At 49.7% G+C, this 21,973-nt stretch overlaps 2 protein-coding genes across 5 annotated transcripts; one reads left to right on the top strand and one right to left on the bottom strand.

The window, feature by feature from the left end:
* Positions 1-304: 304 nt before the first annotated feature.
* Positions 305-5,272, top strand: PRELID1 (PRELI domain containing 1). Its single transcript, XM_026006440.2, has 5 exons — positions 305-446; positions 1,000-1,225; positions 2,648-2,761; positions 2,891-2,969; positions 3,177-5,272. Exons 1-5 carry the CDS (start codon positions 355-357, stop codon positions 3,323-3,325), a joined length of 660 nt encoding a protein of 219 aa, XP_025862225.1. The 5' UTR covers positions 305-354; the 3' UTR covers positions 3,326-5,272.
* On the bottom strand, positions 583-8,424 carry MXD3 (MAX dimerization protein 3). Of its 4 annotated transcripts, none has more exons than XM_026006417.2 (6): positions 8,221-8,424; positions 7,834-7,939; positions 7,180-7,209; positions 6,937-7,051; positions 4,569-4,752; positions 583-788 (listed from the first exon to the last, which is right to left on the bottom strand). In XM_026006417.2, the coding sequence occupies exons 1-6, from the start codon at positions 8,288-8,290 to the stop codon at positions 583-585; spliced, it is 711 nt and encodes a 236-aa protein (XP_025862202.1). In that variant the 5' UTR covers positions 8,291-8,424. The 4 variants fall into 4 exon arrangements, with proteins under 4 accessions (XP_025862202.1, XP_025862208.1, XP_025862216.1 ...); XM_026006431.2 differs by lacking the exon at positions 583-788 and adding an exon at positions 3,986-4,497 and having other exon boundaries at positions 8,221-8,423; XM_026006423.2 differs by lacking the exon at positions 7,180-7,209.
* Between the last annotated feature and the right edge of the window lie 13,549 nt (positions 8,425-21,973).

The following is a 21,973-nucleotide window of genomic DNA, read 5'->3' as shown; positions in this document are numbered from 1 at the left end:
CGTCGTTCCGGCACGGACTCCTCCCCACAGAACCTAGGGGCCCCTTCAACCCGGGTCGGTCCCGCAGCGCCGAGACTCCCGCGGGCGAGCGGGGGGGTGTAAAGGGTGAGGGGGCGGGACCGCGGGGTCACGTGCCCGGGCGCCGGAAGTGGTCGGTACTGCTCGGCTGCGCCGGAAGTTGCGCGCGGCCCGACAGCTCCTCATGGCGGCGGCGGCTCCTTGGGCGCGGCGTGGTGGTTACTGAGCTGCGAGTCTGGCGGGTGTGCGCCGAGTCCCGGCCCGGCCTCTGCGTGCCCCCCCCGGGCTTCGCACCCCTGATGCTGCGCGGGTGCTGAACCCGCCCCGGCCGGGACGATGGTGAAGTATTTCCTGGGCCAGAGCGTGCTCCGGAGTTCCTGGGACCAAGTGTTCGCTGCCTTCTGGCAGCGGTACCCGAATCCCTATAGGTACGTAGCACTGAAAAGAGCAGTCCTCCCCCCTCGCTGTCTGGAGATGGAAGTGTAGGGCCAGGAGAGACTCGACATCGAGTCGGAGATAGGGGATCGTCGGAACCATGGCCATCTTCTTTAGGGTAAGAAGACCCTATTCGAGAAGCGGCCAGGCCAGGCCAGGCCTGCAAGATAGTGGGAAGAGGCTGGGCCTGAGGGGTGGTGCACCTGAGGCTGTAGTCCAAGGTTCTCTCATTTCGCAGTGGTGAGACAGGAAGAGGCGGCGGCACAGCAGTTGGGAGGGATCCTGAGGTTGGAAGTCCTGGCGTTGGCCTGCTCTTCTGCCTGTGGCGTTCTCCACTGGTGTAATAAATCATGAGGTCGGGTCAGCAAGAGGGCGGGAGTTGGAATTTGCCCTCGGATAGGCGCAACGGACTCTAGTTGAGGTCTGGGCCATACCACTTAACAATGCAAGTTTGAGGAAGGCATGGCCGTTCTGGGGTGGGAGGCCCCGGCTGGGAACCCCAACAGGCAGTCTTTCAGCATGCATGCTTCATTCTGATACTTGCAGCAAACATGTCTTGACGGAAGACATAGTGCACCGGGAGGTGACCCCTGACCAGAAACTCCTGTCCCGGCGTCTCCTGACCAAGACCAACAGGATGCCTCGCTGGGCGGAGCGACTCTTTCCTGCCAATGTTGCTCACTCGGTGTACATCCTGGAGGATTCTATTGTGGACCCACAGAACCAGACCATGACCACCTTCACCTGGAACATCAACCACGCCCGGCTGATGGTGAGAGTGCCCTCCCCTTGGTCCCCCAAAAGTAGCTTCAGGTATATGTCACTAGGGAGTCATGAAAGAATTTTTGTTGTCTGAGGCAAATTTGGGTTATGGGGAATGACAGCTGTAGAGTGTAAACTCTAGATGATTTTTTTCAGCCAGAGTCTCTGGATCTTTCACCTCTTTTATACTGTGGTGAGGGGTACTTGTTTTAGAGTTGTTCCAGGCACTAAATACAGAGCACCTTCACTGTGCCTGGCACACATAGAGTTTGGGCCTACAGAAGTGATGCCAAGGGAGGGAAGCACTGATTTTCAAACAGGAGTCCATTAAGCCATAAGCAGTTTCTTTGGTTGTGCCTCAGAGGGGAGAGGATCTGGGCCCCTTGCCTCCTGAGGATTAGAGGAGTTCCATCTTTGTCTGTCTTATGTAATGGGGTTTTGCCTGAGATTTTGGGAGAGGTTCATATACCCTTTTTTTTTTTTTTTAAGATTTTATTTATTCATGAGAGACACAGAGAGAGAGAGAGAGAGAGAGGCAGAGACACAGGCAGAGGGAGAAGCAGGCTCCATGCAGGGACCCCGATGCGGGACTCGATCCCAGGTCTCCAGGATCACGCCTGGGCCAAAGGCAGGCGCCAAACCGCTGAGCCACCCAGGGATCCCCTCATATACCTTTTGATTTCAAAACTTGAGAACCCATGTTTAAAGGAACATCCTACAGTATCTTCTCACATGTGAATATATTCTAAAAGCTTTCAGGGAACTCTCTCTTTCTCAGCTAATCTTCACAGTGACTCTGAGAGGTAGGTATTGCTCTCTATTGTGCAAAGAGGGAAGTGAGGTTGAGAGAGGGGAAGTGTCACACAAGGTCATGGAGTGAGCTGGCACCTTGATGTTCTGCCCCAGAATTTTCTGAAGGCTTTACAGCTGACTGCCCTGAGGGCATAATCTGTGTTTTTATAAATTATGAAGATAGTGGCCCTGCTGTGAGCCAGATCTTTTAAGTGCTCCTCTTGGAAGTACTGGTTCACTTATGAGATCATGAAAGCTGTGACGTTTGCCAGGCTTCCATTTCTATTTCTACCGCTGGGGAGCTCAAGAGCTGCAGTGAGCAGAACGCAGGCTAAAGGCACTGCACATAAATCTACCAAACAAAATCCAAGGTCAGGAGGGAACCAGCACATATTCTACTGATTTCAGGTTTATATGCCTTTTAATTTAAAGGGTCAGAAGAGAGGTTTTAGAGAGCAGAATGGCCTTTATGTTATTGCTCTCTTCCTGAAATGCAGGTTGGGAATACAGTAAGGGAGAGAAGTGGATTTTCGTTTTCTTGCCTCACCCTGTGACAAAGAGGCAGGGAATCAAATTTATGTGCAAGTTGATAAAGTGAAAGACTCCCACACAATTGTGGTTGGCCTGACTCCCTGCACAGGTGGTGGAGGAACGATGTGTTTACTGTGTGAACTCTGATAACAGTGGCTGGACCGAAATCCGCCGGGAAGCCTGGGTCTCCTCTAGCTTATTTGGTGTCTCCAGAGCTGTCCAGGTGAGCAGCATTGTGAGGGTGCCAGAGCTTTGGGGGCCTGGGCACTTGGCATGAAGGCTGGACTCTAGGGATCAGTGGAAAGCTCAGAACCCATCCCACCACCACCCCCCCTTTTTTTTTTTTTGCTAGGAATTTGGTCTTGCCCGGTTCAAAAGCAACGTGACCAAGACAATGAAGGGCTTTGAATACATCTTGGCCAAGCTGCAAGGTGAGGGGCTCTGGGCACAAAGAGAGGCTGGGGTCTGGTCCTAGCAGCCATGACTGGCATGGAATCTGTGGCTGTTTTACCATCCCACTCTAAGCCTGGGACCCCTCATCTGTACCCTGGTCCAAAGAGGGTGAATGAATGTCGTGGAGGGGTTGTTGAGGTAGGTCTGTGGTGTCTTCTGAAGCTGGCCCCTGCCCTTTGCTGCAGGTGAGGCCCCTTCCAAAACCCTTGTTGAGACAGCCAAGGAAGCCAAGGAGAAGGCAAAGGAGACGGCACTGGCAGCTACAGAGAAGGCCAAGGACCTTGCCAGCAAGGCCGCCACCAAGCAGCAGCAGCAGCAGCAGCACTTTGTGTAGCTAGCCCAGGCCCTGGTGCGGTAGGACACCTGACCACCTGGCCCAATTCTCTCTGCCATTTTCCCCTTGTACTTTATTATTAAAAGTCCACTTCCAGCCCTTTCTACTGTCTGGGTGGTGGGTTGGGGGCGGGTGTCCTGTTTGGCCTTCATGGTGTAGCAGGCACATAGTCCTCTCAGCCGGGCCTGCCTGTTCCCACGTCGAGCAGCCAAGAGCAGGCACAGAGTGTTGGCCTGCTCAGGGTCACAGACTACATGCAGGTGTGGGGATGACAAATGCTAGACTGTAAGCTCCGTGAGGGCAGGGCCCTTGGTCATGTTCTCTGCTATGTCCCAAGTACCTGGAACATTATCTAGCACATAACAGGCACTCAATAAATATTTTTTGGATTCAATCAGCCCTAGCTCTGGAGTCAGAAAGCTTTAGCTAGAATCTTGACTCCACACTGTCCTGGCTTTGGGCCTCAGGCAAGTTATTAGCTTATTCAGCCTCAGTGCCTCGCGTGAAATGGGGCCAGACAGCCAGCTCCCAGCTATAGGGATTAAAGGGCCACTGCCTGGAACAGTGCAGTGTTGGTGATGGCTACTGATCTCATTTCCTCTTTTCCAGTTTGTGGCTGGGAGTTCCCCATTTTTATCAGGCAAGACCATGGACAGGAAGTTAGTAAAGAGGCTTTTAATGAAAATACTGTATAGTATCTGGGACAAAGGCCAGGATGCCTTCTCTAGGAAGGAATGTGAGGGCTTAAGAAGCTTCCCACCCCGCCCCACTTGGGGACAGCGGAGCTAAGTGCTACAAAGAGGGCCTGGAAGGATGGCCCAGACCAAGCTGCCTGCCCTGCAGGGCTCAGGGGAAGCCCAGGCACCCCCCCACCGGGAGGGACTGCCGACAGCCAGCGGCAGGGTGGGGGGGCAGGCACCTATTCCCACCTAAGGGTCCTTTTAGTTCATTCCAACAGGAGGTGACTCCGAGCAGCCCTGGAGGCTTGGGGAGGGCTCCTGCCTGGCAGAGCAGAGGACAGTCTGCGGATAGAGGCCCGCTCCGGAGCAGTGAAGGTCATAGCCAGGTGCTGCTGCTGTGTGAGTAGCTGTGCTCCTGGCCCGCACTGAAGCCGCGCAGCAGCTCAGCCTCGCCCCCGAACACCAGGCTCTCCACGTCCACCTCCACCTCCTCTGCACAGGGAGGGTCCATCAGGAGACCTGGCCCACTCAGCCCATGCCACCCCTTGGCTTCAGGCACTCACCTTGGTCTGAGTCTGATCGCTCGGAGGAGAGGCCTGAAGAGTCCAGGCTGTCTGCTCGCGGCCGTTCCCTCTCACCCGGCCCTGCCAGCCCCCGGAGCTGCTCCAGTTGCCGCTGCAAGCTCTGCTGCTTGCTACGCAGCTTCTCCTTGAGCCGCCGTGCCTGCTGCTCCTGCTCCTCCAGCTTCTGCAGGTCCCAAGGGAACAAGGGCCTGGGGTCAGCTGCTGAGGGTGCAGGCCTCACCCCCACACCACTCAACAATGGGCTATGGCCACTTGGTGACTGCCTGCTCCATACAGTGGGGGCTTATTAGATCTGGGCCCCAGAGGGTTACTCTCTCATCCTCCAGGGAGCCAGCTCTCCTTTGCTCTGGTTGGTCCTATGTAAATAGCCTGTGAGCTTCCCATGTTGATGAGTTGGGGAAAGCACAATCTCAAAGGCCCTCAGGGCCTAGTCAAGCAACATGAGTCTGGCTGCAAGCAGCAGAGACTGGGGAAGACTGGCTCAATGGCGAGTGGGCACTACAGCTCAAGAAGGTGGCTACCACTGTGTTCTAGCCAGTTGTAGCCATATGCAAACAGGTCTAGTGCTGCCAGATTTCCCAATTTCTGTAAGAGAGGCTGGAAAGTCAGACTTTTTCATGTCAAATGGCCTTTTAAGTGCTGCCAACTAATTAAAATTTTTAGAAAACTATAGAACAAACAAAGGCTACCAGTTTGTAACTCCTTGTCAGGACCCTCCCAGGATCCCTATAGCTTCAATATTAATCCCTTTCAAGCTCTGCGAGCCTGGAGGGCCAAGGGTTCTCCCACCAGAGCCCTTGGGCAGAAGCCTGCATTCAGTCAACAAGGAGAGAACTGGGCAAGGGAACATTCCTACTGGGTATAGAAGGATGAGTAAGCTGTCTAGGCAAAGGTGAAGCAAGAAGCAGCATCCACTCCTAACGCTGGGAAACAGGGTTGCAGAAGGGGAAGAGGGTAGGGGGACAGGGTGACTGGGTAAAGAGCACTAAGGAGGGCACATGATGGGATGAGCACTGGGTGTTATACTCTGTTGGCAAACTGAATTTAAATTAAAAAAAAAAAAAGCAAGCAGAAGGAAACTGGGAAGATCATGGGGATTCAGCTTTTCTGGTGGCGCATGGGGAGATAGGAGACCAAGAGCAGACCAGTGGCAAGACCTGAGTTGTAAAGAGCCTATAGTTTCACAGGAAGTAAGGAGTGGAGACTGTCCTGTCAGGAGCCATGGGATGGAGACAGACCTGGACAGATCTATGTCTGTAAAGAACATTCTAGGGCAAGGTGGAGGAGAGCCCCAAAGAGGCAAAACAGGAGGCCAGGGAGTCCAGAAGAGGGGTGATAGGGCTTCAAGGAAGGAGCAATCTCCAGGTCCTGCCCCATGGGCCAGCCAGCACCTGAGGGGTACACGTCCCAAGAACCTGACCAGACAAGCTCCGTGTGAGAAATGGGCCTGCTACCAGGCCAGGGCATTCTTCAGCACAATGAGGAGACATGGGCACTATGGGGCAGTGCTGACAGTCTCTGCACTGTGATTTATTTGCTGCATAGCACCTGGATCTGTGTCTGCCACAGCCCCTGGTGCCTAGAACAGGTGCTCAATAAACACTCAAAGGAAACTTTAAGTCAGGGGGACTTGAGCCAGGATTATGACTCTGTCTCTCATTAGCTGTACTGCTCGGTCCTTGGCCTGGCTGTGCCCCCAAATCTTCCTCTGTGAGAAGGGCCAGGAGGGCAGGAAAAGGCCTCTATGGTTTCCCAGGCCACTTCTGTACCACCTGGAGCTGCTGGGGCTTGAGTCCACACACCCACTCCTGCCCACCAGGGGGCGCTGAGCTTAGCCCAGGCAGCAGGAGGGTGCTGGAAGAGGGGTGACTGGCTTCCTGTGTCCCTCTGCTTGCCTGGAACTGCCTCCCAAAATGGCATCAGAATAGATGGCTCAGAACAGGAGGCCTTGGAAGGGTGGGAGAGGGAGAGTAAAAACCTCTGCTGTCCTAGGGACCCTGGCACATGACACATCAGAGTATTTCCAACAGCCATGCCCCTCTGTACGGAGGGGGAAATCAAGTCCAGAGAGGCTGAGTAACCTGCCTCAGGACTGAAGTGATAATAGTTGTAATAACCATGACCGCTTATTGGACAAACTCACTTAATCCTCAGAGCAATCCTCTTGAGTTATTTTCTGTTTTTCTTCCTACTTAACACATGAGAAAAAGCACAGAGAACTGTCCCGCGTCACACAGTTGGGCTCTGACCTCCGGCCTCTCTCCCCAGTTCCACACTCAGCCCTTCTCTATTGTCTCTCCCACAAGGTCTGGCAGGTTGGTCCCAGGGCAGGGGGTAAGCTCCTTACCTGGATATGCATCCTGGCCCAGCGCAGAAGGCTCAGTGTGGTAGAGCGGGCACAGTCAGCCCCCAAGGGCATCTGTTGTTTTAGCTGCTCCAGGCACCGCTTCAGCTGGGCCCTCCTGTGGGAGGAGGGATCTGGAGGGCAGTGCCAGCCCAGCCTGGCAGGCCAGAGGGACAGCAGAGGGAGGAAAGGCCATAGGGGGTTGGTTCCTGGGCCCAGTGCTGTCAGGGCAAAGCTACGACTCACCTGCGTTTCTCCAGCTCGTTGTGCACAGACCTGCCAATGCCAGGGAGGATGGGGTAAGGGTACGTCAGCTACTACCTACACACTCAAAAGTCCCGGGGGCTTAAGATCCACTATAGACGTGGCCCCAAACCAGCCTAATGTGACTTTGTCAGCCTTGCCTTGAGCACTGGGGTCCGCAGGCAGAGGCAGAGACATGCTGGGGCCAAATGCTGGGAGGCCTGCTCTGGTGGTTGTGGGGTCCAAAGGAAAGGCTTCCTAGACAGAGGTGACAGTTGAGCTGAGCCAGAAACATGCTACCCTAGGTGGGTTAGTGGAGGGAGAGGCATTAAAATTGGAAGGGATAGCATGTGCAAAGGGTTGAGAAAAGAGAAGAAGCCTGCGGGGGTGGCGGGGGAATCGAGTGGAGATGTGTGAGTGGAAGGAGAACCCTAAAGTCTCTTGTTTATAGTTTGACACATCAGGGGTGCTCAAGAAAGTAACCCCTGAATGAACAGAGGGGAGTGAAGAGATGGCAGGAGGGGTCTGAATTGCCTCCAGAGCAGAGGACGTGGCCCAGAAGATGCAAGCAACAAGGAGGAAGTGGGCAAAGGTGAAGCCCCATTAAGGATGGCACCCATCCCCCCTCCGCTCCCCACCGTCCCCAGCCCTCCTCACCGCCCACTGTCCAGCGCGCCAGAAGCTTGGGGCGATCGCTTCCTCCTCCGGTAGACTGGGCCTGGACTGCGGTGCGGGTACAGGGACGCGTAGCCGTGCTCGGCTTCTGCCGGAGAGAGCCCCGGCCCGCTTCAGGCTGGGGCTGCTTCCAGCAGGCGCCCCCAGCAAGGCCCGGTCAGGGAAGGGCTTTTGGCGCCAGGGCCGTTTCCCCAACCCCTCCCAGTCTGACTGCCCGTGGACCCCTCCCCCACCCCCAAGTTGAGGGCGGGGTGCCCCGGGGCTACTGTCTAAAGCCAGGCAAGCATCCTTCTTGTAGGGAGCCAAGTCCGACCCAGGCCTGTGGCAGCGAGGCTGCCGCCTGGAGTCTGGCCAGGAGTTCTTCCTCACCTCTCTCGCGGCGCTCTAGGAACTCGGCCGCCTGCAGCAGCACCTGGATATTGCTGGCCACGGGTTCCATGTCGGCGACGGGTGGCGGCGGGTGGGCCTAGGGTGCTGGCCCGAAGAGCAAAGCGGCTGCACCACTTTTGTTACAATGTAACTGACACGGTGCAACAAACACAGGGGCCGGCCCCGCCCCTGGGACACCCCGCCCCCGGGACCGCCCAGCTCTGGACCCCGCCTCCTAGGAAGGGGCCGAGGAGCAGCCGACCACCTCTCCGAGCCCGCCCTTCTCCTCAGACCGCCGGGACTGCGAGGGGCGCCGATTCCGGCCCCAGCCTTACGAGTGGACCCCCGGGCTGAAAGGGGCTGCGTCTTGCCCATTTCGCTCAGCGACCCCGCGCCGACTGCTTAGGGCCTGCTTAGGTATCTCAAGGCCTCGGTTTCCAGCCCCAAGCTGACAGCGAAGGCTCTGCACCTAGAATGGTACTCCGGGAGCCCAGGGTCTCCAGGGGCCCATGGTCTTAGCTGCTGCACGTGGGCGCCGCAGGGGCGGGGCCGGCGGGCACCCTCGCCCATTTGCCCGCTGCCTCCTGGGGCTCGCTGGCGTCACCTGCGGGGCGGGGCCGGGGAGCTTCCGGGGCACTATTGGCCGCGTGCGGCCCCGCCCTCTCCCTCTGCTGGTCCACACGTTCAGGCGGGAAAAGGAGCAGGTTTCAAATTTGAAAACCCGGGCCATCCGGGCGGGGTTGGGCGGGGAACGGAGCTGCAGTGCGCAGGCGCCAGGGGAAGGGGCACAGATCTGCTCCTATGCTCGAGGGTCTGTGCCCTAGCCGGCTTACCATCTGCCCCCGTAAGTCCCCCCCCGGTCCTCAGCTTCCTATTGTGGCGAAGGGGAATGGTCTCCTGGCTCCTCCTCATCAGCAGGGAAGCTACTGTTGCTACGAAACTGTCAATAGGGCACCAATTTCCCAAGCCAGGCCACACTCTGGAAACAAGCGAACTAGCTTTCAAGGGAACCCTAAGTTCTGGAGCCCAAAGAGTTAGGTTCCTCTCCTGTCCCCGCTGCTTCTCAGCTGTGTGACTCGGAAGTGACCTCCCTCCTGTATGTTCAGGAAGCCCTGTGACGACAGCACTGTCGCAATATCAGAGCTCTTGCCCATCCGTGCCCAGTACGTTGCAGCTATTGACTTCTGAGGCTGGTGTAACCAGACACAGGTTTCTTCCTCCCACAGAACCCCTGGTTGCCTGAGTCCAGGAACACTTCTTTAACATGACTTTTTAGCCTCCCAAAGGGAGTCGATACAGTGACCTCTAGGAGCAGCAGGAGCAGATGTGGCCACACCTGGGTGGAGGCAGGAAGATGAAAGCACCTGTTACAGGGTGCTGCACTATATCCAGCCTGGTGCTGAGTGTGAAATGGCTAAGAGGAACTAGATTCTGTATTAAGAGATACTCCTGGGAAACACATGATACATGGCAGTCAGTCCTCAGGAGAAAAACCTTTGGGTTTCTCTAAGAGTCACTCCCAGAGGAACTGCTGACATGCTCAGCCAAACTGCTGCCTACAACTGTCCACCTATGCACCCATCCATCCATTCACTCACAAGATATTAGCAGAGCAGTTAATGGACCCTAGGCTCTGTGCCCAGGACTGGAGAATACAAAATGGGCAAAACCAGAAAGGGTTCCTGCCTTTGCAGAGCTCACAGGCAAGGGGGGCAAGGATGGACACAGTTATCACAAAACAGAGTGACAGTTGTGCCACTCACAGGAAAAGACACAGCATGAAGGCAAGTCCTAAGGAGCATTTGTCCTAATCAGGGAGGTCAGAGAATGTTTTTGGGGAAGACGATGAATGGGTAATCAATCTCTCTGTACAGGAGGTCTGCAGGGAAACTGCAGACACAGGAACAACAGGTGCAAAGGCCAGAGGATGAAAAGAATGTATACAGACCCAAAGAAGGCCACTGTGGCTGGCATACGGCAAGCAAAGAGCGCAGTGTGGGATGGTGCCAGAGATGCTGACAAGGCCCACAAGAGGCTGACTGGTCCTCCAAGCCTCCATCCACCGTCAGCTATGTCTGAAGAAAGGCCGTCACAAGGCTTGTGGATGAATTCCCAATTTCGTTTCACTGAAGTCAGCACCCACACAGCACAGGTGCAAACCTACTATTCAGACACAGGCGACCCAGGAGGCCCAGCCCTAGGGGGTGGGAGGGAGGGAGATGGTGGGAGGGGTTCTGAAGGAGGAGGGTTCCCAGCAGCAGAGGGGAGCAAAACACACTTGAAGAGCTAGTGACCTCCGACTGAAGTTGTGGAAGTGAGAGCACGGCTGTAAGAGCACCAGAGTGACCCCACTGAGAAGTGGACTCTGTCCTCAGAGCCCCGGTGGGTACGAGACTGAGGCCCACCTGGCCTCCAGGCCTCCTACATAGATGGGTCCCAGCCACCAGCCAGGGGGACAGGAAGCAACACTTCCCAGAAACGGGGGGGGGGGGGGGGGGGGGGGGGGGGGGTTGGAGGATGGGAGAGGATGTGTCTTCTTCCTCCATTTGTAAGTTTCCTTTTTATCTTTGGTTTCCAGCTGTTGCCTATGATATGCCTGGCTGTGATTTCTTGGTATTTGTCTTACTTAGAATGTTGTGAGCTTCTGGAAAGTTTTTCAGTCTTTATTTCTTCAAATATTTTTTCCTGCCCTTTTTCTTTCTCCTCTTACTCTGAACCCAATGTCATATATATCTTCAGTCTGAGAATATATCAATGCAAAGTGATGTTGTTAATGTTTTCAGGTGTTTTTTTTTTTTTTCAATCTGTCTGCTTCAGTGTGGATAAGGCCTACTTGTCTTCAGATTCACTTATTCTTTCTTCTGTGAAGTCCAATTTGGTGTTTAGCCCATCCAGTGTGGTTTTTATTTTAGCCATTTTATTTTTCAGATCTAGAATTTCCATTTGGTCCTTTTTAAAGTTTTCTATCCATATCCCAGAATATCTCATTACCTCATGTATTGTTTTCCTAGGGCCATAACAAAGTACTGTAAAATGAATGGCTTAAAACAACAGAAATGTAGTCCCTAACAGCTCTGGAGGCCAAGAGTCCAAAATCAGGGCTTAGCAGGGTTACTTCCGCCTGGCAGTTTGGTGGGACAATCTGTTCCAGGCCTCTCTCTGCACTTCTGGTGGCTGCCAGCAATCCTTGGTATTCCTCAGCTTGTAGATGTATCACTTCAATCTCTACTTCTATATTCACAAGCCCTTTCCCCCTGTGTCTCTCTGGGTCCAAGTTTCCCTTTATTTTTCTTTTGTAAGATTTTATTTATTTACTCATTCATGAGAGACACACAGAGAGAACAGAGACATAGGCAGAGGGAGAAGCAGGCTATCCTAGGAGAAGCCCAATGCAGGACTCGATCCCAGGATCCTGGGATTACAACCCAAGCCAAAGGCAGACACTCAACTACTGAGCCACACAGGCACCCCCAAATTCCCCTTTCTTATAAGGACACCAGTCACTGAATTAGGGCCCAATATTAGGACGTCATTTTAACTTACCTAATTACATCTGTAAAGACTCTATTTCCAAATTAGGTCACATTCTAAGGTTCCGGACAGACAATAATTTTTGAAAAATACTCAACTCATTATATCCCTTCCCTCTTCCAGTTATTATTCTTTCCCCGTTACTTGTTATATATTTATACCAGTTTATGTCCATATCTGCTAATTCCAGTAACTTGAGGCTTTTCTGTGGAAATTCTATTTTTTAAAAAAAATATCTATTTGAGAGAGGTAGAGTGCCAGCAAGGGGAAGGGCAAAAGGAGCAGGAGATAGATAATCTTAAGCAGACTCCTCACTGAGCAGAGAGCCTGATGTGGGGCTCTATCCTACAACCCATGAGATCATGACCTGAGCCAAAACCAAGAGCCAGGTGCTTAAGTGACTGAGCCACCCAGACGCTCCTGGAACATCTACTGACTATGTGTTCTCCGGATTGTAAGACATGAAAGAAAGAAAATGTGCTTTATAATTTTTGATTGTAGAACCTAAGAGCAAAAAGAATATAACTATCTCAAAGTATGTGTGCATGCGTGTGTGTGTGTGTATTTGTTTCATTCATTTTCCTAAGAGATCAAGCAAGTCCTTACCTATCTAGCAGTTAGAGCAAAGGGCTTATGATTTGGATTCCTCTTGAGTAAAGTTTTCTAAGGAATTTAGCCAACTGTACAGTAAAGTGAACACAGTCACCTCTTATACCAACCGCAAGGGAATTCCTAAAACAACTGCTGGTTATGATTTGCTAGGACTTAGAAAACCCACTCACAGCTACAATACTCCCTGCATACACAGTGTGCAGTATTATAGTTTATTACAGGGAAAGGATACAGATTAAGATTGGCCAAGGAAAGGAGCTCATGAGTCTGGGAACTAGGAGATGCAGGCCTGTCACTCTCTCTCCCCATCCATTTAGGTCGTGTGACTTTCCCAGTATCAATGTGTGACAATGCACAGAGTACTGTGTACTAGGGAGGCTTTTCCAAGACTTAGTACTCCGTTTTTGGGGCTCTATTACATGGGCATGATTGAGCACTCATGTGGTTGATGTCAAGTCTCCACTGGACTGATACCATGGGACCTAAAGCCCCACCTTAAATCACATTATTTGCTGGCTAGCCCAAGGGCTCTGGGCAAACAAAGCTCATCTTCCAAGAGCTGAGGGCAGAAGACAGAGACTTCTTTTGCAGCGAAGTTAAATGCCACCACCACCACCTTTGGCCAAGACTCTTACAGCAAAATAATCATATTCCCTAACATTTGGAGGGGCCAATGTGGAAGTAGGGAAAGATTTAAAGAAACAACTAATATAAAGCTTATAAAGCTAGTACATATTCATATCTTTTCCCTAATTTTTCATTTCCCCCTTTGTATCTTATGATAAAGTGGAACAGAGCTATTCAGCTTAGAAATTAGCTGACATTGGGGCACCTGGATGGCTGAGTCAATTAAGCATTAGACTCTTGATTTCGGCTCAGGTCATGATCTCAAGGTTGTGGGATGAGTCCCACGCTGGGACTCCTTGCTCAGCAGGGAGTCTGCTAGAGATTGTTTCTCTTCCTCTCCCTGTGCCTGGCTTCCCCACCATGTGTGTGCTCACTTGTGCTCTCTCTCAAATTAATTAATTTATAAAAAATAAAAAAAAAAAAAGGAAATTAGCTGACGGTGAGGTAAACCCAATGCTTTCTCAAGCTTTCTCCATCTGTGTTACTTCCTGGTTGTTTTTTTTTTTTTTTTTAAGATTTTTGTTATTTATGAATGAGAGAAAGAGAGCAGGAGGAGGAGCAGAGAGAGAGGGACAAGCAGACTCTGCACCAAGCATGGAGCCCAACATAGGGCTCGATCTCAGGAGCCTGAGATCATGACCTGAGCTTAAACCAAGAGTTTCACACTTAATCTGAGTCACCCAGGCACTCCCTGAGTGCGGGGCGGGGGGGGGGGGGGGGGGGGGGGGTGGAGCTTTAACTCGATTTCCCAATACATTTGACCATGACTATGAATATCAGTATTGTAACAGGGCCACTGCTACACCCTATCATGCAGTGTGCTAGGATATGTGTCCTGAAAGGCTCTGGCACATTAGTAGAGTTCCATTCAGTCATTAACAATTTGTCCAGTCCATCATCACACAGTGTGACTGAAATGTTCCCCAGAGTGATGCCATTCAGGTTTGCAGACTCCCATTCAGTTTTTTTTTAGGTTCCAAAAACAAGAGTGGTCTCACAGCAACATGAGTCTCCGCCCTTTCAGGCACCAAAGCCACACTATCATGCTCTCATTGCATAGGCCACTCATTCATTTCTTTACCCTTAGCTCCCATCCCTCCTCTCCTGTTACATCCTAACTTTTCTACTTTTGGAAGGGGTGTTAGGTTTGGCCACTGTGCCAGTCCAGGTTGCCAAGAGAAATACTGTTTAGCATATGCTCCCCTCAGGCCTCTTCCACTGGGACGGGGCAGGGACAGGGGAGGATTCCCTGGGCGCAGAACTAAGGGGAGCTGTCAGACTGCCTTGCAATATAGCTACATTTAGTTGTAGCCCCAACTGTGCCACGTGGGACAAAGGCACAACCTACCCCATCAGACCCTTAGGAATCCTGACATAAAGGCTGAAAGGTACAGTTTCTTACTTAGGGATCGCCCCTGCTTCTGGCACCTGGTCCTGGGACCATTACAACAGGTAGGACAGAGGAAGTTGAGGTGATGTGGGGGAAAAAAGAAAGTGTAGTGAATATCAGCATTCTTCCCATCATCTCTTCTCCAAATCTACCTTCCCCCTGAAAAAGTAGAGGAATCTGTCTAGAGAGTACCTGCTCTGGGCCTCATGGTGAGTGAGCACACACTCACAAACATGTAAGCCAGGCCTTCATGCCTTTATTCCCCCATTTTAGACTTTAAAAAAATGTTTCAACTGCCTGTTCCAATTCTCCATCAAACCATTCCTTTGAAAATTATATCCCTCTGTCCACTGTTGAACATTATGTGCTATAAAATGTGTTCCTTGGTCTGAAGATATGTGATCTGACAATCCATACAGTTCTAGTATCTTCAGTTCCAGTCCTTTATTGTGCCCTGAGCATTTTTACCTACCATGGAACTGGCTATCCTCAGCCCGGAGTATTGTCTGTTCCTGTCAGGGCCCGTTTGTACCCCTTGCCCTCCAGGTTTACAGGCGTCAGTCTGATTTGCCAGATACATGTGGCCACTGCCTGTCATAAAAACCCAAACCTAGGGGCTTGTACCATTGTCCAGTTCTTCCATCATTGCTGGAAAAATAGCATACAATTCAGCCCACTGAATTGATTTGTTTTGACCTTCATCAGAGTAGTGGACTTCCATACAGAAAACTGTCCATTTACTATGGAACTCCCCTCCGTAAACCAACAACTCTGCTGGTCGATGGAGAGCTTTTCATGGGGCGTTGCCTGAGGGCTCAGTGGCCATAGGATCCAAGAGCTACTCAGGTGGTCTTTAGGGAAAAGAGGCTCCTACTCAGGAGTACTTCCTCTCACTCTCCCGGTAACCTGTTCCGGTATAAACCATTTCCGTTTTATGATGAAATACTTCTGGGCATTACCCTCCTCATTAAAGAATTTCCCCCAATATCACCCAAGGCATTGTGGGTTCAGTTTTCAAGGTTATTTTATGCCCTTTTATCATAGGGAAAATCGCAGAGTTCAGTAATATCTTTCAAATGGGAATTTACTGTCGCAAATCCCAGCAATTGCCACTAGGTGGCGCTCGTAGGCTGCATATGGGACTGTGTCCTTCAGCAAAAACCCGGAATGGGCCCCTGTAATCTCAGGGCTTCCCATTCAGCACGTCCAGTCAATACTGGCGCAAGGCGGGATCACCATGCCTTCTGTTACACATACAGGCCGAGTAGATTTAGCAGACTTCTTAAAGGCCCTTAGGATTTGGGTAACGGTACATGAGCACGGACTCATGCTGAAAGTCACCAGCCGAACTATCCCCCCTAATGAGAGAGTCAGCCTGTCCCCTGCAACTTTGAGGCCAGACACGGACTGCTCCTCTAGCTATGAAAGCCCCAGACAGCATCGCTGTTTAGTATAAGTCTGTCTGGCCCACACTGAAATTCTGTTGTTTACTATAACCACCCTCATGAATTATCTTAGCTACTGGAGAAATTGCAGCTTCTACATCAACACCTGCTACTTCACCTTGCATTTTTATGTTCTGGAGACAGCTTCCTTCCTTAAGCCCAAGAACTACCTCTGCCAGCTCTGAACTTATTTTCTACAACTTCCTCACCCTTCTCTGCCTGCAGAGAGTTGAAGAGAGTGAGTGCCTAGCTCTCCTTTAGGCTTTGGCCAATTAAGGGAATGTGGTGGCTGGTTTGATCTTCTGTGCAGACCACTCAAACTTTCTTCATATCAGTAATAAGGCTGTTTCCCTTTATCATCTGTGTGTTTACTGGAGGAACACTTTCAATTTCCTTCAAGAACTTTCCCTTTGCATTTACCACTTGGCTGACTGTTCAACACATGAGGCCTAGCTTTCAGCACACTTCTTTGCTCAGCTTAATAAGCATTTCTAGCTTTTGATTTAAAATGAGAAATATAAAACTCTTCCTTTAACTTAAACACTTAGAGACCACTGTAGAATTATTAATTGGCCTAATCTCAATATTGTTGTGTCTCTGGGAATAGGGAGGCCCTAGGAGAGGGGGAAAGACAGGGCAAAACGGCCAGTCAGTTGAGCACTCATAACACACAAAACACATATCAATTAAGTTCATCATCTTGGGCAGCCCAGGTGGCTCAGCGGGTTACCGCCGCCTTCAGCCCAGGGCGTGATCCTGGGGACCTGGGATCGAGTCCCACGTCCGGCTCCCTGCATGGAGCCTGCTTCTCCTTCTGCCTGTGTCTTTGCCCCCCTCTCTCTCTGTGTGTCTCTCATGAATAAATAAATAAAATCTTTAAAAAAACAAAGTTCATAATCTTAAGTGGGTATAGTTCTTGGTGCCCCACAACAATTACAATAGTGACATTCCTGATCACAAATCACCATAACAAATACGATGATAATGAAAAAACTAGAAATATTGTGAGAATTACCAAAATGTGACACACAGATAGAAAATGAGCAAACATTGCTGGAAAAATCACCCCAATAGACTTGCTCAACACAAGGGTAGCCATAAATCTTCAATTTCTAAAAATTACAGTATCTGCAAAGCACAATAAAGTGAAGCACAATAAAACAAGGTATGCCTATACAAACTCGACCAACACTATTCCTTGAAGAAGCCAACCTGCTCATCCCAGGAAAATGTCAGGGAATCAAGAATTCTACCAGTGATATGAAAGATTGTTTTTCTATGTTTCTGAATTTGTATAATTACTCTGATGTGCAGTGCTATTTGGCATGCTTTCTCTACAGAAGAGAAAGAAGATTTATTCTTTAACATGGAAAGACTTCCTTGGATGGCTGACAAAGTCAACCTTGGCACTGAGGCTGGGGTTTGGTAAAGCCCCAAGGGTCACATTCTTTACAACCTCTATCCTGCCAAAGGTATGTTTAAGGTCCTCAGTTTGCATTCAGGACCTAAGGGCTATCACGCTGGCTACTACTAGGTTTCACAGACAGAAGCTTTAACTAGATGGGCATCATCTTCCTTGAGATCCTCAAGTTTGCCCACATGCCTGACTTGCCAGGAAGTGACCTCTTCACCATCCATAGGCTTGGACTTCATGGGCCATCAAACGAGCCACAGGCGGGCTCACTGGAGCACTGTGCAGGCACCTTTTCGACAGGTGTTCAGAGAGTGCTGAACAGCCCTGAGCGACACACAGTTGGGTACTGGCAGTCACAATCAGCTCATCTAGCAACACCCTGGTAGGAAGGAGCAGGGACTGTGAGCCTACGTAGAGTTAGTGTCATGGGAAGTAAAGCTACTTGTTTGGCAATTCCTCAAAAAGTTAAACACAGAACTCCCACATGACTCAGCAATTCTACTCCTGGGTATAGCCAAAAGGTACAAGCAACGGAAGTATCCATCACCAGATGAATACAATGTGGTATATTCATGCAATGAAATATCCCTTGGCCATCCTATATCGATACATGATAACCTTGAGGACACTGAAACCAAGCCCTAACCCTAAAAATATGACTCAGTGAAATAAGCCAGACACAAAAGGACAAATATTACATGACTACACTAATATTTGAGGTAAGGTATCTAGAATAGGCAAATTCAGACACAAGAGTGGAACAGAAGTTACCAGAGGGTATGGGGAGGAGGCAATGGGAGTTAGTGTTTAATAAGCAGAGTTTCAGTTCGGGAAGATGAAAAAGTTCTGGACATGGATGGTGGTGATGGTGGCACATTATAAATGTCCTTAATGTCACTGACCTTATACTTAAAAATGGTCAATTTTGTGTATTATGCATACAATGTATGTATATTTTACCAAAAAAAATTTTTTTTAAAGGACGGTAATGTGGTTTAGGCAGTTTAACATTTGACCACTATTCTGGGTAGTTTTATATACAAGGCAGGTCAATTATGTCATATTTTCAAAGAATCATCATCTTAGTAAGACATCTTCCAGCAGATATTTTTCCTTAATAATGATTGAAGGTTCAGACCCCACAATTCCTAGAAGTCAGGTACATATTGACAGAAAAGCTTAGGCAGAAAACAAAAATATAAACGAAACCACCAAAAAACAACAACCAAAAAAACCCTGAACGCCCACATCTACAAGATGAAACTATTTGGAGATTAAGCACAATGCCTGGGAGAATAAATGGGAAGTGACTCCATTACACATCACTCAAGGAAATAAGAACTAAAATAAGATATGTTTTCATCTCTGTGGTCTGGGCAAGTGAGCATGTAATTTGCCCTATAAATGGTGGGTGAGCTGATCCAGGGGCAAATCAGAGGAAGTCAGGTCTTCAACATTCCAGAAGAGTGGAGGACATGACACTGGAAAACTCTGGGAGAATTACACCTAGACCTGAGGGATGGTCTCCCTCAGGTGGGATGGAGGTGAAAAGGGATAGAGTAGAAGTTGGTCAGAAGTGGGAGAAACAGCAGAAACAGAAAGGCAGGCAGGATTTCTGCCTTTGCACACCTGGGAGGGCTCACAGGAGAACCAGACCGGCTTCAAGAAGCTGTCTCCTCAGGTACCCTGCAGACATTGGATGAGCAGGATTGCAGCGGAGTAACTGCATGGGGGGCTAGGCCCAGGGGCACCAGGTCCGCAGGACTGGAAGTACTTTATTTGATAAACCCACACAATTATGTTTTTAGCAAGGTCTTTTCTTTACTCAATGAAAAACTAAGGTCATAATTAAGTTTCTACTTTGAGAGATTCTCACCCTTTTTCAGTCATAAACATCCCCAGGGCATGATTCTCTCCTGTCTGTGGGTGGATGACATCCTCTCACTTAAATCGTGAATTGGCTTATTTAAGGGAACTTGCATTGCCGAGTATTCTTTGGGTGATATTAAATTTGTTCTCAAATGATGTGCAGGGATAAACAGAAACTGAAGCAATTCAGGTCATGGCGTTAACAATAGAGACCACATCTGGGGCACCTGGGTGGCTCAGTTGGTTAAGTGTCTGCCTTGGGCTCAGGTCATGATCCCAGGGTCCTGGGACAGAGCCCTAAGGGCTCTCTGCTCAACTGGGAGCCTGCTTCTCCCTATCCCTCTGGCCTGCCACTCCCCCTGCTTCTCTGTCAAATAAATAAAATCTCAAAAAAAAAAAAAAAGATATAGACCACACCTGGCACTTGGCTGGCTCAGTCTGGGGAGCATGTGACTCTTGATCTTAGGGTTGTGAGTTCAAACCCCACATTGTATGGCCAATTATTAAAATAAATAAAAAAATTTTAAGGCATTAGACCACACCCTAGAAACATATATTTTTGCATTCTAGGTTTCAATTGCTATAAGCATATCTAAGGGGGAGGCTCCTTATCAAAATCCAGATCAGATAACTCAAGGGTACAGAGGGAAAAAGCTAGGGCTGGTCTAAAATTTAGCTCCAGGGCAGCCCGGGTGGCTCAGAGGTTTAGCGCCGCCTTCCACTTGGGGCATGATCCTGAAGACCAGGGATGGAGTCCCACGTTGGGCTCCCTGCATGGAGCCTGCTTCTCCCTCTGCCTGTGTCTCTGCCTCTCCCCACCCCCGCTCTTTGGGTCTCTCACGAATAAATAAATAGATCTTTTTAAAAAAATTTAAAAAATAATAAAATTTAGCTCCAACTCATAACTTTGGGGCATCCAGTACATCCCAAAGCAAAACTGGCAAGTTTCCCTTTGGATGAAGCTTTCTTCAAGGGCGGCCATGCTCTGGGAAATTGAGAGGATGCTAACTAACTAAATAGTGGGTCTCTGAGATAGAGAATAGGAGATTAAAATCCAAACTGGATTCTGTTCTCAGTTTGGGAATTTTCTTAGTAAAGATTCTGAGTATCAGTAAGGAAGGCGCTACTCTCTAGGGGTTGTAGTGCCTGTTTCTACCCTTGAGTGGAGACTGGGGCTCTAGGGTTTCAATGTCATGTTCGCCCGCTATCTGGAGAAGACAGCATGCCATTACGAAATGGATTTTGGTCCAAGGTAATGAATACTGAAATTTTCCCAGTTTCATTCTAAAACAGAAAAAAATAATATTTTTTAAAAATATTATAAAATATTTAAAATATTTATAAATATTTATAAAATAAAGATTTTATTTATTTATTCATGAGAGACTCAGAGAGAAAGAGACACAGGCAGAGGGAGAAGCAGGCTCCCTGGGAGCCTGACGCAGGACTTCATCCCAGGTCCCCAAGATCATGCCCTGAGCCAAAGGCAGAAGTTCAACCGCTGAGCCACCCAGACGTCCCAATAAAATAATATTTTTACTGGATTGTTTTATTATTATAGCTTTCCAAATATTTTGTGGTGATTCTGCGTAAGCCACCACACAGGCTGGCATCTAATCCAGCATGCCCTAACAGCCAGTGTGCAGAGGACTCCTCTCAAAAATGCGGATTTCCATGCTCCACCACCTCCATTCTGGTGACTCAAAGACTTCATCCTGAGAACCGAGGTCCAATTACAGCAATCATTTGGATGTTTGCATCTCACCTTCTGGAGACTAGAAAGGAGAATGCTCATGTTTTTCAAAGACCTGGGCTTTGCAACCCAACACTCTGAAGAACTCCTCTGGTTATTCGGTGCACAGCATGTCTGTTGTATATTAAAGTAGATAAAGTAGTCAGTAGTCACTTATCCTGATAACACAAACCTGTGGCCTCGCATGTGTAGGGATAGCCCTTTTCTACCTGCCACAGTGGGAAGAAGTGGGTAGGTACCACATCCCCAAAGAGGAGAGCATGAATACCGTTAGTCCAAATGTCCTAAATGTGGACTGCAGAGTCAACATGAAGTACTGGCTAAAGGCTCACATCTGGGACACCTGGGTGGTTCTCTGCCTTCCACCCAGGGCGTGATCCTGGGGTCCCGGGATCGAGTCCCGTGTGGGGCTCCCTGAACAGCCTGTTTCTCTCTCTGCCTAGGTCTCTGCCTCTCTCTCTCTCTCTCTCTCTGTGTCTCTCATGAATAAATAAATAAAACCTTTTAAAAAAATAAAGGCTCACATCTGCAGTGGGAGATGCCTATTTTCCAACAATCAGATGACCAAAAACACAAGACCACAGGTTGACCAAGGCCAAGACCACTTCAGTGGGACAACCTGGGTGACTAGTTGGTTGAGTCTGCCTTCAGCTCAGATCATGATCCTGGGGTCCTGGGACTGAGCCCTGTGTAGGACTCCCTGCTCAGCAGAGTCTGCTTCTCCTTCTCCCTCTGCCCCCCCACCCCCACTCATGCCCTCTCTCAAATAATCTTAAAAAAAAAAAAAAAAACAACACTTCAATACCCTTTCCCCTCCTCTACCTCCAATAAAAGTTTAGAAAGAGATAAAGAGATCACTAGGGGGGTGGGGTTGTGTGTATGTGGTCCAGTCATCTATTGCTACATAAAAGGCTACCTACCCCAAAGCCTAGTGGTGTACAACAACAATCATTTTTACATTCATGCGTTCTATGGATTGGGGATTTGAAAAGAGCATGGTAATGTGGTAAATCCTTCTCCACTCCATGACATCTGGGCTTCTGCTGGGATGACTTGAGCTGACAGAAGAGCTCAGATGCCTCCTTCCTTGTACATCTGGCACCTAAGCCCCA

This window comes from Vulpes vulpes, chromosome 4 (assembly GCF_048418805.1).
Source record: "Vulpes vulpes isolate BD-2025 chromosome 4, VulVul3, whole genome shotgun sequence".
Classification (NCBI taxonomy): domain Eukaryota; kingdom Metazoa; phylum Chordata; class Mammalia; order Carnivora; family Canidae; genus Vulpes; species Vulpes vulpes.
Note: the sequence above shows the minus strand (reverse complement) of the source record. Positions and strands in the feature narration are given on the sequence as shown.

Bases quoted from the DNA above. Each gene is read 5' to 3' on its own strand.
- PRELID1 (XM_026006440.2), top strand. From the start codon at position 355: ATGGTGAAGTATTTCCTGGGCCAGAGCGTGCTCCGGAGTTCCTGGGAC. The intron at 447-999 runs GTACGTAGCACT...TGATACTTGCAG, and splicing joins CGGTACCCGAATCCCTATAG to CAAACATGTCTTGACGGAAG. The intron at 1,226-2,647 runs GTGAGAGTGCCC...CTCCCTGCACAG, and splicing joins TCAACCACGCCCGGCTGATG to GTGGTGGAGGAACGATGTGT.
- MXD3 (XM_026006417.2), bottom strand. From the start codon at position 8,290: ATGGAACCCGTGGCCAGCAATATCCAGGTGCTGCTGCAGGCGGCCGAG. The intron at 7,940-8,220 runs GTGAGGAAGAAC...TCTCTCCGGCAG, and splicing joins CCTAGAGCGCCGCGAGAGAG to AAGCCGAGCACGGCTACGCG. The intron at 789-4,568 runs GTGAGTGCCTGA...TTATTACACCAG, and splicing joins GCGATCAGACTCAGACCAAG to TGGAGAACGCCACAGGCAGA.